Source organism: Lacerta agilis, chromosome 2 (genome assembly GCF_009819535.1).
Source record: "Lacerta agilis isolate rLacAgi1 chromosome 2, rLacAgi1.pri, whole genome shotgun sequence".
Classification (NCBI taxonomy): domain Eukaryota; kingdom Metazoa; phylum Chordata; class Lepidosauria; order Squamata; family Lacertidae; genus Lacerta; species Lacerta agilis.
The window spans coordinates 35,261,259-35,274,493 of NC_046313.1; the positions used below are offsets into that span (position 1 = coordinate 35,261,259).

Here is a 13,235-nt window from a genome sequence, read left to right on the forward strand (position 1 = left end):
TCCCTGGTTGGGACTGTTTTAATGTAGTAATTATTCAATGTAATCCACTCAGGTGGAAGATTTTCAACCTCATCCAGATGTTCCCAACCTCTATATGCATATCTCCTGGCTTTTCCTCTTTGTGCCTGCCAAAAATTGAATAGTAATTAGAGCCCCTTTCATCCTGCATTCTATTCTCACATATGTTAGCAGAGCATTTCCATTCAGTCAACCGCAAATGGAGGTAGCTCCTATTCAGGCTCAGTGGATGTCTGAGAGAAACTGACTGTTCTAGCATATTAATCATAGATTGATATATTAAGGGTGCAGCATTTATATTACAGTATATGTTTATAAAGATGTATAGTGTTCAAAAGCTGTGAAAATAGTGTAAGAACTGTACATTGTGAGCTCTGGTTAATTTTTTTTCTTGTACCATAGAAAAAAATGTAAAGTTTATTGAGAAGCTGATGTGCAGGGGATATTGCCTTATTGTCTGTAAGTAAAATGGAGTTTGACAACATGATAGCTTCTAAGAGCTTCCAACTATTTTATCCTCTCCTGGTTTGACTTCCTCTTATATTTAAAATACTCTACATGGAATCAAAGTGTTAATGTAATAGGTCCCGTCCCCCCGTGCCCCGGCCTGCAGGTCAGTTGTAATAAATCAAGGATCCGAATATGATCTTGCTATAAGGTCAGACATGATGGGGAAATCAATAAATGCTAAATGAAATTTTAAAATGTCATCTTCCTCTGGCCAAGTTTTCTTATTTATTAATGTTTGCAAGAAGGACCGAAAGGGATTTGGGGGGGGGGACTTTGCGGGGGTGCCACTGAAATACAAGAGGCTCAGCTGATCCTGACCATTGTTTGACCTTTAAACAATTTTTTACCCCCCTGAACCAATTACTCTGTTTGCTGTCTATGCATTTTACACAGTGGTGCCCCCATGCTGACTGCAAGCTTTTTAATCTAGCAGAGCTTCCATCAGTAGAATGGGGAGGGGTGTCCTTTTTGTTGATTCCTCCACAGTCTGCTGTGCCATGAAGGGTTCCCCCAACCCTATGCAGTATGTTTTGGGAGACTTCAGGTTGGAAGAAGGAATTGCCAAAAACTGCCTCTCACCCCGTTCTGCCGCTGGAAGCCTTTGCTGGATCAAAGAGGTTTCTATCAGTGTAAGGGAGAAATCATTGGATAGTATTTTTCATCTTTAGCACCTACTGTATTTGAGGTCTGACATTACCACATGAATGACCCAGTTACTTCTCATGCATGGCGTATAACACTTGTGCATCCTAGATTTGAATTTGCCTTATGGGCAACAGCATCATGTTGCTGATTTATGTTACGTTTGTAATTTAACACAAAAGATCTTTCTCATCAGTTGTCCTGCCCAACAAGGTAGCTGCCATTTGGGACTTTTGTTTCTTGTTCCATCTGTTTTGTATTTTTATGTTACTGGTTTCAATAAATTCATTGAAATCATTTTGAACTAAATTATCATACGTTCTCCAGACTGTTACCAGCCTCTTCCATTTCTATCATTTCGGGTGGGGGGGGGTGAGGCATTTTTTTAAAAAAAGATTTTATTTTGTAGACCAGAGGGGGAAATTGCATTTTTCATTTCTCCTTTAGCAGTTAAATGACAAGCTGTGATTTGACCTGTCTTTGAAGTTAAGTGAACAAATTACTGACTTTCTGCCCAACTTTCTGCACATAGCGGCTTGCAAAGGTGAAATGAGAGATAAACTAGTCCAGGCTGGCCAGGCTTTTGGGATAGAGCACTGAAGAAATCTTGGAATATCTACTGTTGTTAAAGCTTGCACATGACAAAAATAACTGCAAAACAAGCACTCAGTGTGACATCACAGGGAGTCTTTTAATTAAGTACGGCAGTGCTGATCACAGAGGTAAGGCATTGTGTTTATTTACAGTGTGGTTTTTTAATATATATATATATATATAGTTGACAGCATCCCTTTAAATAAGGATAAAAAGCCCTGTACCGCATGGCAGTGTAGCACCTAAAACTATTCTGTATTCAAGTGCTATTAAAAAGCCTCAATGGAATGACTTCTAACTTTTTGCATATTAAAATTAAGTAAAAGAAAACTAGCATGTGAAGGATTGTTCTATCCTACCAGTGCACTGTGTGAACATTTGTACAATAGAAAATTCATGCTTTAAATAGTGACCTTATAAAAAAAAACTTTTTTTTATACAACATGCAGCAATATTAAAACCAGTTGTTCGTTCTTCCCCTATTTGACCTCAGAAGTTTAGTCACCCTAGTGAGGCTGGAGTTCTACACATATTGAGGTCTGCAGAGACAGCTCTCCTGGTCCAGGCTGTTCTTCAGCCAAGAAGACACACGAGGGCACGTGGTCCTTTTTGTACTGTCTTGATTTCCAACAACTCCTTCCAGTAACACAATATTAAATACACTCATTTGGTAAATAGTTTTGTAATTAGCTTTGGTTTGCAATACTTTTACAAAGTTTCAGGAAATGGCCAGATCCATTCAAAGCAGCCACAAACTGTTTCTTCCACATGCCCTTCCACATTGTGCGACCTTTCTGAATTGCAGTGCACAGAGGTTTACAGGAGAAATAAAAACACTGATGAATTGGCCAATACTGCAAAGTACCCAGCTAGCCAAGAAAAACAAGCTCCTCCTCTTTGGATATGGATTCACAGCCGTTCTCTGGAAGACCTTGCATGGGATTTTCACCCTGCTCCCTGCACTACAAGTGAGACTGGGCAGGAAATCCAGAAAAAATCAATGGCTAAGGCACGAAGATATTGTGGACTTGAGCATCCAGTGTGGATAGTTCTGTGTCACAATACTGTAAATGGGAGCTTCTTTTCACAAGCCTGAGACAGTTAAATGGTTGAATATGATGTTAATGAGACTGCTGCTTGTGTAGCGTAGATCACAGACAGGTGTGTTGAAGGAAAGGATGTCTTGAAAGAGGTGCAGCACCATGTGAAGGAGGCAGTAGAGGTTTATTTTGTAAGGCGATTCTTCACACTGGTATTGTGTGCATTGCAAGGTATCTGTTTGGTTCAGTTGACTGCTATTGTCTTGCTGTTTTGAGGCACCATTCTGCTGTAGTAGAATGTGCTTTGTGATGCTGCATACTTCCATGCTAGGTGTTTATGGCTGAATGCTTTGTTTACACTTTTTGTGGGACATCAGCATGATGTCATCAAATTATTATCCTGTTTTTCCTTCTATCTCTTCAGACCATTTTTAAAAGTACGATCCCCATAGCTGTAGTACTATTTTGTGTGGATTTTATGTACACTCTGATATACTGGGCAGGTGAACCTGTTGCTAGTCATCTACTTCAGCACACCATCCCTATTAGTTTTTCCATTTGCACAATTTTGTAAATATGGCTTTTTAAAGCATTGAAATAATCACACAATTGTACTTACATGAAAAACAATTTAACTCAAATTTTAAGAATTGAAATTGCTTTTAAAATTGTTGTTTTCTTACCATTATCTTAATTTAAAAAGTGCTGTCTTTTTTAAAGAAGGCATAAAAGTAAACCATATAATAGAACTTTAAAAAGTGGTTTGTTGTAAATTAAAGAATTAATTTGGCTCATTCAGAATGGTCCCTTTCCCACTTTCATGCCTAGGTCATGTCTAGTGGTGCAGATTACACATAAAACAAGTACTATATCCTCACCAACTCTTGAGTGTGGGAAGTTTTTCTGCATGGAAAAGACTTTCTGGAGAGTAATGATTGTGCACAACTAAGAGTTGCCAATTTGGAAGTACCTATATAAGTACCTGCCCTCCCCTTTCAACACATGTCTCGCCACCTGCTTAAGCTGTATTAATTTACAGCACTGGTATAGTTCAAGCAAAGTTTCACTCAAGGGCCATAAACAGCATAGCAGACTATTGTTTTAAAGGCTCATTCACCTGCTTAACTAGTATTTTGAAGCATGATGCACCTTTGACAGCAGCTGCCATTTTCAGATTTGGTTGCAACAGGAAGCATAAGTTATTTTGTTTTTTAACAATTAAGAGACACCTGAAGGCAGCCCTGTTTAGGGACATTTTTAATATTTAATGCTGTATTGTTTTAACATTTGTTTGGGAGCCGCCCATAATGGCTGGGGAAGCTCAGCCAGATGGGCAGGGTACAAATAAATTGTTTGTTTGTTTGTTTGTTTATAAGGGACTGGTTTAGTTAAAATAGGCTTTCCATCACTGTAGATACAGTAGTGTAATTTGTTTTAAACCACCACCTAGCTTTGAGCCAAGTAGGATACATTTTAAGTGCCATTTGGACTTTTGCTTCTACATTACTTTTGTCAGTCTCATAACTAGACCCAAGATTTAGCCCCCAGCCCCTCTCACCAAAGTCAACTATCTGCTTCCTAGGCCCAACCACTCAGCATTTGGTCTACTGGCAAAAATAAAACTGAGAGGAATGTAAAGGGGTTTGAACTTGCTAGAATGAAAGATGAGAAGGTATGTGCAATAAAACAAACTGTAATCTCACTGGGCATTAAGGAAATTACTAATAATCATTTATTGGTAAATTATAACATTCAATTGTTACTGTGGACATTCAGCAGTGTAGTGAGGATATGCTGCTCAAGTGGATCTGAGTATAATTTGGAATTGTGGCTGAGGACTGGGCCCTCACTTTGTAGTATAAAGGGAGAACTACGATTAAAATGAGTGAAGGATAGCTAGCTCACAACATAGGGCTTTGCTCATAACCCAGACTTTGTTTTTATATGTAGCTGTGGAGTCATCACCTGGGTGAAGCCTACCCACATGTGAACAAAGCAACCCTACCAGGCTGGCAGCATTTGCATCTTTTTTTAATGAGGCAACGTTTTGAGTGATATATTGCAATATTCTGGTCTGCCCTCAAGAAAGCAATGGTTAGGAACATAATGAGTACCTGTTGCTTGGTATGAAGCCTATGGGCTGGGAAATGGTTGCTGTGTAGCTGGGCCTGCTGTGGCCCTGCCTTGTACCAGCTAGCCCTACCTTGCCCCAGATGAAAACCTGGCAGCTTCCTTTTGGGGGTCTGCCCTGTGCAGTAACAGGTGTGAGCATTCTAACAGCAGCTTGGTGGTCATGTATGATACTGCATACAGATCTGTTGTGACATGCAGAGAAAACCCCAGACTGTGTTCTGCACCGTCACTGGCGGACTTAGATATGGCAATATCTGAATTTAAAGACGGGCAACGGCCATAGGTTCAGGCTACAAGGGTTGCCCAGTTTCTTTCACCATGGTAGACTTAGTCATAGATTTGCAACCTTCACTTGTTATGCTGATTAAACTTTGTCAATGTTTCAGATTGGCTCTGGGCAACATATTCTATATTATCAATTTATTCAAGACTGCCTGTTTATTAAACTGAATAAATTATTTGGTATATGCAAAGAGATTTGAGGAGGAATGTGAGTCCTTCAAAGTGTTTTTGGAATTTGAAACAGAATTAAAATTGGTAATCCTTTCGATTTTTATAAGTTACAATTACTTGTTGTAAATTTATTCATGACGATCTGATATACTCAGACAATATTTATACCATATATAAGAATATGGTTGGTTTTAATAGTCTTTGTTGAAATACTGTAGATTTATCTATATCAAATTATAGATATTATAGATATGATTATATTTTTAATTTAATTAAGAAATGATCAAAGTACTTATGAAAGGAGGAATGTACCCTGAAACAAAATTGATAATCAATTAAAAGTAGTCAATTAAAAATCCTTCATTTATGTACTTGGTTTTTATATTACTCTGTGTTCTTTCCAAGCTGAGTGCCCACCACATAAACAAGTCAGATTGCTTTACTTCTATTTCAAGTGCCTTTAAAATTGGTAAGACAGGGCAGAGAGAGAGAAGTGTTTAGTGAAAGGATGGCTTGGAGGTTACTGGTCTGACAATGGCTTCTTAGTCAGCTGACTTTTTTTAAGTCTTCATGTATATGATCAGGAGGAAAGGCAGTGGCTGCCATGTAGTGTGTTGGAAGCTGTAAGTGAACCAAATTTTTTCCACAGTAGGTAGTAAGAGACAATATAGCAGAACCTGATCCGGATGATAGATATGTTAGGGATGAAATGGACATGCATACCAAACATAATTCTACTGCACAGTGAGTCTTCCTTGGAAGAGGTGTGGAAGCTACTAAAGTTAGCTGTGCTTGCTGAAGAGGAGACTCCTGCACCAGAGATTTGCTTTGTGGTGTGTGGGAGATTATCTGGCAATTTCATTTGTAATAGAGGAGGGGAATGTCCTGGGAAAACTGACTCCAGTTTCTTCTCCCTGGCTGTCACCAGAGCTCTCTGATAAAAGTATCTGAGTCTCTTTAATGGGAATCCATTTGTGTTTAGCTGCATCCCCACACATAAGGCTTGTTCTGTTCACCACTGTTGTAAATGCAGGTCCATGGTACTGTTCAGGTTGAGATCACTAACATCTAAGAAATCAATGTTGAAGATGCTTGGCCCAGTGGTGGTGAGGGAACCGTAGCCATTGGCTGAGCTAGGCGGAGTGAGGTCCAGCCATTCCATTGTTTCCCAAGGAGATTCTGTGAAGCTCATGTGCAAACCAGTTCCTTCTCCAGAAGAGGGAGACAGCTGGGTCTCCATGGGCGACAGGGGAGTGGGCAGGATCTCGTGGGGTGTGAGCAGTTCATCGGCAGCTTTGTTGGAAAATCCTTCCATCACCCCTTCAAAGTGTGGTTCTTCACCCACTTTCAGTAGGGTGATTTCACTTGACCGCCCCAGAGGGCTGTGGGAATTTAACAAGATTTCCAGATGACTGTCGTTGCTGCTAGGGCAGTGTTCAAAGGACAGCTGACCTGAGGGGCCTTGCTCAAATGCAGCAGATGTCTTCAGTAGCGAGGAAGTGCTGGAGGTCCCCGAAGACACTGTTATCTGAGGCACCTTCTGAAGGCAAGGGCGGTCCTCTTTGGCATTTGCAGGCATTTCTGTTTGCAAACAAAAAAGGCTCGTGAAGAGCAGATCTACAACTTTACTATGCCGTGCACCCCGAGCCACCCTACAACTTTAAATGTTATAAAACATCTTGCACATAATTGATTACTGCCTGTCAAGACGGCAGACTCCTTCATCTACAGTATGAGATACCCAATGGAGCACATTGTAATTCGCTGTTGCTGTCAAAGAAGTGTATCCTACTTTTCTTTTGGTTGGATATAGCTTTATGTGATGCTATGCTAGATCAACTTGGCACACCAGGAATCTACTTTGTGGTTCTGTGAGCCTATAAGGTGTAACTAGGAATGCCTGGGTGAGAAGAACAGAAAGATCACAGAAGAGCCAGCAGCAGATTGTGGTCAGGGAAACACAGTAGGTGCTCCATCCAAGGACTGCAGGAAGGAAATCAGGAGAAGAAATTATCACTAAGTATGTGTGTGTTAGCAAGGACTTGTTAAGAGGGAAAATATGAGTGGATGAGTATGGGACGTCCTACAGCAACTGGAATCTTAATACTTACTTCACCAAACCATTATTAGGCATTACAAGTATAAAACATTGATATATAAAATTTAAAATATATTCAAATAAATAGCAATGTAAACTATATAAAAATGGGAATTCTTTCATTGGGATTTCTTCCCACTAAATAGTGCCATTCACCACTCTAACAGATACTATTGACCAAAACTCAGCCACCCTTGCAGTTACTTCCAGGTTAATGTCAGACAGATAGATTCCTATATGCTTCTATCAGATTCTGATTGCTAAGATCACACAATCTATTTAAGCACAAAGGTTTTCACATTCTGTTTTTAGTACAAGGGTGGCTAAACTGTGGCCCTCCCAGATGTTGGGTTTCATCTCCCATCCTCTCTGACTGGGGCTGATGTGAGTTGGAGTCCAGTGACAGCAGGAGGGCCACATCTGGTTGCTTAAATGAGCCCATAAAGAAAATGCACTTTGGGAGCAGCACTTTCTTTCACGGGCTATGACCATGGCTACATTTAACAGTAGGCATTGGGCTTAAATTATGGCTTACTATGACTAGGGGAAATTCTCTGAAATTGCCATTTTGGGTACCACCCTCCAGGCAATGAAGAACATTGGGCTAGGGGTTAGTTAGTGCAGACACAGCGATCACAGTGCACCCTCTTTGGGCAGCCAGAAACTTCACTCATACTTCCTTTGATTAGAACCAACAGTCTTGCCTTATGGACATCACCTACCTCCAGTTTCAATAAGCACATCCAACAGTTCATCCATTTGCTGGCTTCGGGTCAACTGCTGCAGCAAGAAGAAAAACAAGGGATGTTAGGAAGTTGATACTGGAGCCACACACTACTATACTATAAAAATCAGCTTTGACGGATTGAGAGATGCTTTCAAAAGAAAGCTGAAGCCTCAGACCTATGAGGATGATGGAAGCTCCTTGACAGGCATGTTAAATAAACAATGATTCCTTACTAACTAGTTGAAGCATGTCTCCTACAATTTTTTTGTGCATATATAGGCTGTTATGTATTACAATTAATACCGTTATAGTTCATAAAAGCCCCAGAGAAGCAAGATCAATAGCCCTCTCAAAGTGGAATGAAAACTCCCTCCTTCACTCAGATGTTCAACCTGTAACTAATGTTACTTAGAATAAAATCCCACCGCATTCATTGGTACTTACTTCCTAGTAAGTATGCTTACATTGGCTCCTGTTAACCCACACAAACTTTGTGTGACCCACTGCAGTTACCATCCTGCAGTGCTTGTGTGTGTACTTTTTTGAACCAAGTGTTCAGCTGTAGCTTACAAACTTAGTTCATTCAGAGATCATTCTGTTTCTTCTAAAAATTCAGATGGCCCTTCCAACAGAAGTCACCTGACTCACTTCAGCTTCTTATTCAATGTCTGAACAAATAAGAGGTTGAATGAATTTGCATTTGCTTTTAATCCAATTGACTGTATATAACACTACAACAATAAATTCAGTTTTCAAGGCTGTCGGTAATCCTCTGCTTTCACTCATAGGTCACACAGCACTCTCAAATCTGTGATTGACTGATGTACATAACAATCAAAGCAAGCTATCTGCATAGCCTAGCAAGCACCAGACTGTTACCTGTTTCACAGCATCAGCATAGGGTGGTGGCTGCTTTCCATCTGGGAGGGCAGCATTTGACTTGCAAAAGCCAGGAGACAGAATGGAATACTTCTGACTACCTTGTACTGGCACCTGTATGGAACCAAAATCAATCACAGGGATCAAGCCAAACTTGGGCCAAGACTGCTATTCAGCAGTTGCCTCCATAAATTTACCTCTTTCACATGGGAACAAATCAACAGTCAATGAGGTGCAAATCCAGTGGAAGCATAAGACAAAAGTCAAGGCTCTGGAAGCCAATCTCCCTTGCTGTAATACGTTTTGCCATTGATAATGGCCCTTACAAAGTTCTGCAAAGGAATTTTGGAATAATATTGGATTCCCCCACCCACTAGCAGAAAAACTGCAACATCTGACAGTAAAGGCTGCCTGGCTTAGGGAATATACTTTCTTTTGAATGGGTAGGAGAGACTTACAGGGGCACCAAGGGTGGTGATTAAGCTGTATATGTGGAAGAGTTGGTAGTGTCCAGTTTCTTAATGACTTCTGAAAATGTTGAACCTACTCTCCTATGTGTATGCCACCATCCTTGAAAGGCCGTTCTGCAACTTGAATGCAAACTAACAAATTGTCTATATTTTAATCACTGGAAGATGGGCAATTAAAAGATACTTCCCCTTTCTTGTTTGGTATTTCATCAACTGAGATGCAGTAATAGCTACAGTAGGTAAACTGGGCCTCGACACATGGAACACAGCCTGCCAGTTTTGAAACATTGCACGGCCCCCCAGTCTGATTCTGGGCACAGTTCCAAGTGCCTTTGAAGCTCTGAGCAGTTTGGGATCTGGATAGTATGGGAGCTGCTTTAACACCCTTCCCTAACTCTGCACCCCCCGATAACAATAAGTAGCTTTCTTACCGGAGCTGTGTGAAGATGGCTGCTGGGCTGTGGAGAGCTGCTGCGTCCTTCTCCCTGAGTGTTGGGGGACACAGAGAGGAGGTAATGGCTGTTTGGTGAGGGTGGAAGGCTGATGTGTTGTGGACTCTTTGCTGCCTCTAGTGGGGAATGCTGGGGAGAGCACTGTGGGCTTAGGAATGTGGAGGACAGTATGCCGCTCTGTCCTGACGATTCCATGCAATGGCTATTTACAAGATGGGGCAGCTGAGGTGTCCCACAGTTTCTCAGTGTGTCAGAGTTGCTAGCCTGGCCTTTCAAGGGAGCTTGCTTAGAGGCAAAGGGACAACTGGACGCTAGGTTTTCTTGCTTGATCGGAAAGCCAAAGAAATGTGGAGAGGGCTGCTTCTCCTCCAACCCGTGGCTCCTTTTGCGCTTCTGCAGCTGCATCCTCAGCTCTTCCACTTGCCTCTGCTCTTGCTGCAGTTTCCAGGTCAGCTCATTGATGACCTTCTGCTTTTCCACCAGCATCTTGTCTTTCTCTGTGTCAACCCTTTCCACGTCGAGCTGGATGCCAGCTCCATTCACGCTTCCCATCATGCTTTCTTCACACCCTCCTTGCACAGGGGAAGGGTGCAAGACAAAATGTGGGGAAGACATTGGTCCTTCATTGAAACTGTCTGGCAAGGAGCCATTCACCGATAGGTCCGAGGAAGCTGGGGAGATGGGTGGAGTAGAGCTGGTGCTGCCAAAGTGGTAAAAGCCATTGGACAGCAGGCTGGTCGAAGACTGCGACTGGTAGCTGGAGAGAGAGTTGGTTGGTGTCACTGGGAAGGTGACGGTGGTTATCTCATTGAAGCTGGGCACGGAACCCCCGCTGCACTCTTGGAAGGGCCGCAGGCGTTCCATCAAGGCTGTTTTCGTACCTGATACAGGGAGGCCCCTTATTCGGAGCTGCTGCCTCAGCTCTGACACCTGGAATGAAAGCCGTTGAGTCAGTGGCAAGGCCGCTTTTGAGTTCCAACTTTGTGACAAAGTAGCAACCTGCTTACAGTGGACCCTGACCCAAATCTAAACCAGAGATTAGAGTTGGGCTGGGTAAAGTTTGGGCTAAAAAATGGCTGCTATTAATTGGACTGGATATGTCAGTTTGTTTCTGTGCGGCTTTGCACACCATTACTTGGACATCTCTAATTATTTCTATTTACCTTAGCATTCTCTCAGGTGCTATGCTGTTCAAATTCAAATTATGCAAGTTTATTGTAATAAGTCTGGAGCGGGACTGAACGTCTGCACCCAGGGCTTATTTTTCAGCCAAAATTCAGTTCCACCACCTCTCAGGTGGGCTCCATTGCCATTCTAAGAGAACAAGGGAGACGTTCATAGTGAGTTCTGGCACCTCTTTTTCTCGAAAAATAGCACTGCCTACACCTAATGCATTTGTGGCCAGTTTTAATCTGGGCTGCCCTTCTTACATTTTAGATACAGACAGAGCAGTGCTTCTTGAGAAACTTGGGGGAAAGAGAAGGCATGCTTTCCAGTCAACCCTCATTACTCCTGAGGAGACTCTCCTGTCCCTGCTTAGGAGCTGCTGCCCTTTGGGCACAGGCAAGTCCTCCAGGTGAAGACTAGGCAGAACACCAGAGCTTGTTAAACTTCCCATTACTTTGCTTCCTGTGGACAGCCTATATTTTCAGCAACAGCTGCCTGAGGTTGTGCCTCTGCCACGTGCCTGTGTGTATGTAAGTGTTCACTTAGGGAACTTGGTTTCAATTGATTTCTTAACATGTGTTATTTTTAATGCTTGATGTTTTTTCTTGTTCCAGGGTTGCCTTTGTGTTACTTTTGTTTTAATTTAGTGTGTTAGTAAAATAATGGTTTGTATTCGTAAACAGCGAATATTATTGAAATAGAATTGGCTCTCTCATCTGTTTTTAAACAAGCTACGATGTCCAATTTTATTAGTTCTAAGTCAGCTTTGGCAAATAATAATTTGGTCTCTTCTCTACAGTCCACTGACCCTAGTTGGTCTGTTGATCCTATGGTGGTGTTTGACTGCTTCAATTTATGTGATATTTGAATTATGATTAATCTGGGATATTGACCAAAGTGCACGTGTGTTAACCATGTGTTTGCTGGAGGAAGACACTGCCTCCACATGTAGTTTCATATACCACACAGAAGGTTTTACACTTTTCATCAACTTTTGCATTCAATACTCACTTTTAAATCATCCAGGTTGGATGGGAGAGGACCTGGCTTGAGAGACGAAATGCAGGATTGCCCTGAAAAACTTCCCTTCCCAGGGGAAAGAGGGCTGTTGGCGACTGTCGATGGGGAAGAGTTTGAGGTTTTGGCCATTTGCTCATTGGGTTGCCTGTAAAAAATAAAAGTGTGGAATGCTTTCCCCCTTTTGTCTGTCTTCTTCTTTTTAAATATCAGCATTCTTACTTACTTCACCAAACCTTTATTAGGCATTACAAGTACAGGCCATCATAAAACATCCATATACATATACATATACATATACATATATATATATATATATATATATATATATATATATATATATATATATATACATACACACACACACACACACACACACACAAATAAAAGCCATGTAAAATATATAATTACAAGGATTTTCATTGGGATTTCTTCCTGCTAAATAGTGCCAGTCACTGCTCTTAAGAGATACTATTGACCAAAACTCAGCCACCTTTGCAGTTACTTCTGAGTTAATGTCAGACAGATAGAATCTGATATTTTCATTGTGCCATGATGTTAGACTTCCCCAAAAAAGGGATAGCACGTGTTTACATAGATGGTTGTACAATGGATAGTAGAAAAGGATATGTTCTACAGTGTTTGGCACGTTCAAGTAACATCTGCAATGTCTATCAATTCTAGGGATGCTTAAATATCTGCCTTTGACAAGAGCTGAGGGGGAAATGTTCAGCTGGGCTCACATAAAGGCCCTGCGTTGGGCTGGAATTATTAATTTTGAGATTTGAGTGACCCTGTTATCTGTTGTATTTAAACCATAGAACTTGGGGGAGCAAATTTTATTTACAGCTGATGCGATGAACGTCTCTTAATCTGGTTTGAATATTGCAATAAATATACCGGTATTGCTCACTTGAATTATACCAGGGTTCCAAGTCAATACCAATAGATCTGATTTTGCTATGTAAGATTTGGAACCATCTGCATTTATAAGAGTTCTTAAGTAAGTCAGAGAGCAGACTCCAAGGTTGGCAA

General features: G+C 41.3%; 1 protein-coding gene and 1 non-coding gene across 2 annotated transcripts in view; one reads left to right on the plus strand and one right to left on the minus strand.

The window, feature by feature from the left end:
• Nucleotides 1-4,939: 4,939 nt before the first annotated feature.
• LOC117043071 lies at nucleotides 4,940-5,119 on the plus strand. The gene has a single exon (XR_004426151.1).
• Nucleotides 5,120-5,945: 826 nt separating this feature from the next.
• MYOCD (myocardin) overlaps nucleotides 5,946-13,235 on the minus strand; it is a 95,187-nt gene continuing 87,897 nt past the window's right edge. Inside the window, exons 9-13 of the mRNA XM_033139506.1 lie at nucleotides 12,195-12,348; nucleotides 9,996-10,946; nucleotides 9,095-9,208; nucleotides 8,211-8,268; nucleotides 5,946-6,971 (exon numbers count right to left, since the gene is read on the minus strand). Coding sequence (XP_032995397.1) covers nucleotides 6,403-6,971; nucleotides 8,211-8,268; nucleotides 9,095-9,208; nucleotides 9,996-10,946; nucleotides 12,195-12,348 — 1,846 coding nt within the window. The 3' untranslated portion in view covers nucleotides 5,946-6,402. The remainder of the gene's footprint in view (nucleotides 6,972-8,210; nucleotides 8,269-9,094; nucleotides 9,209-9,995; nucleotides 10,947-12,194; nucleotides 12,349-13,235) is intronic.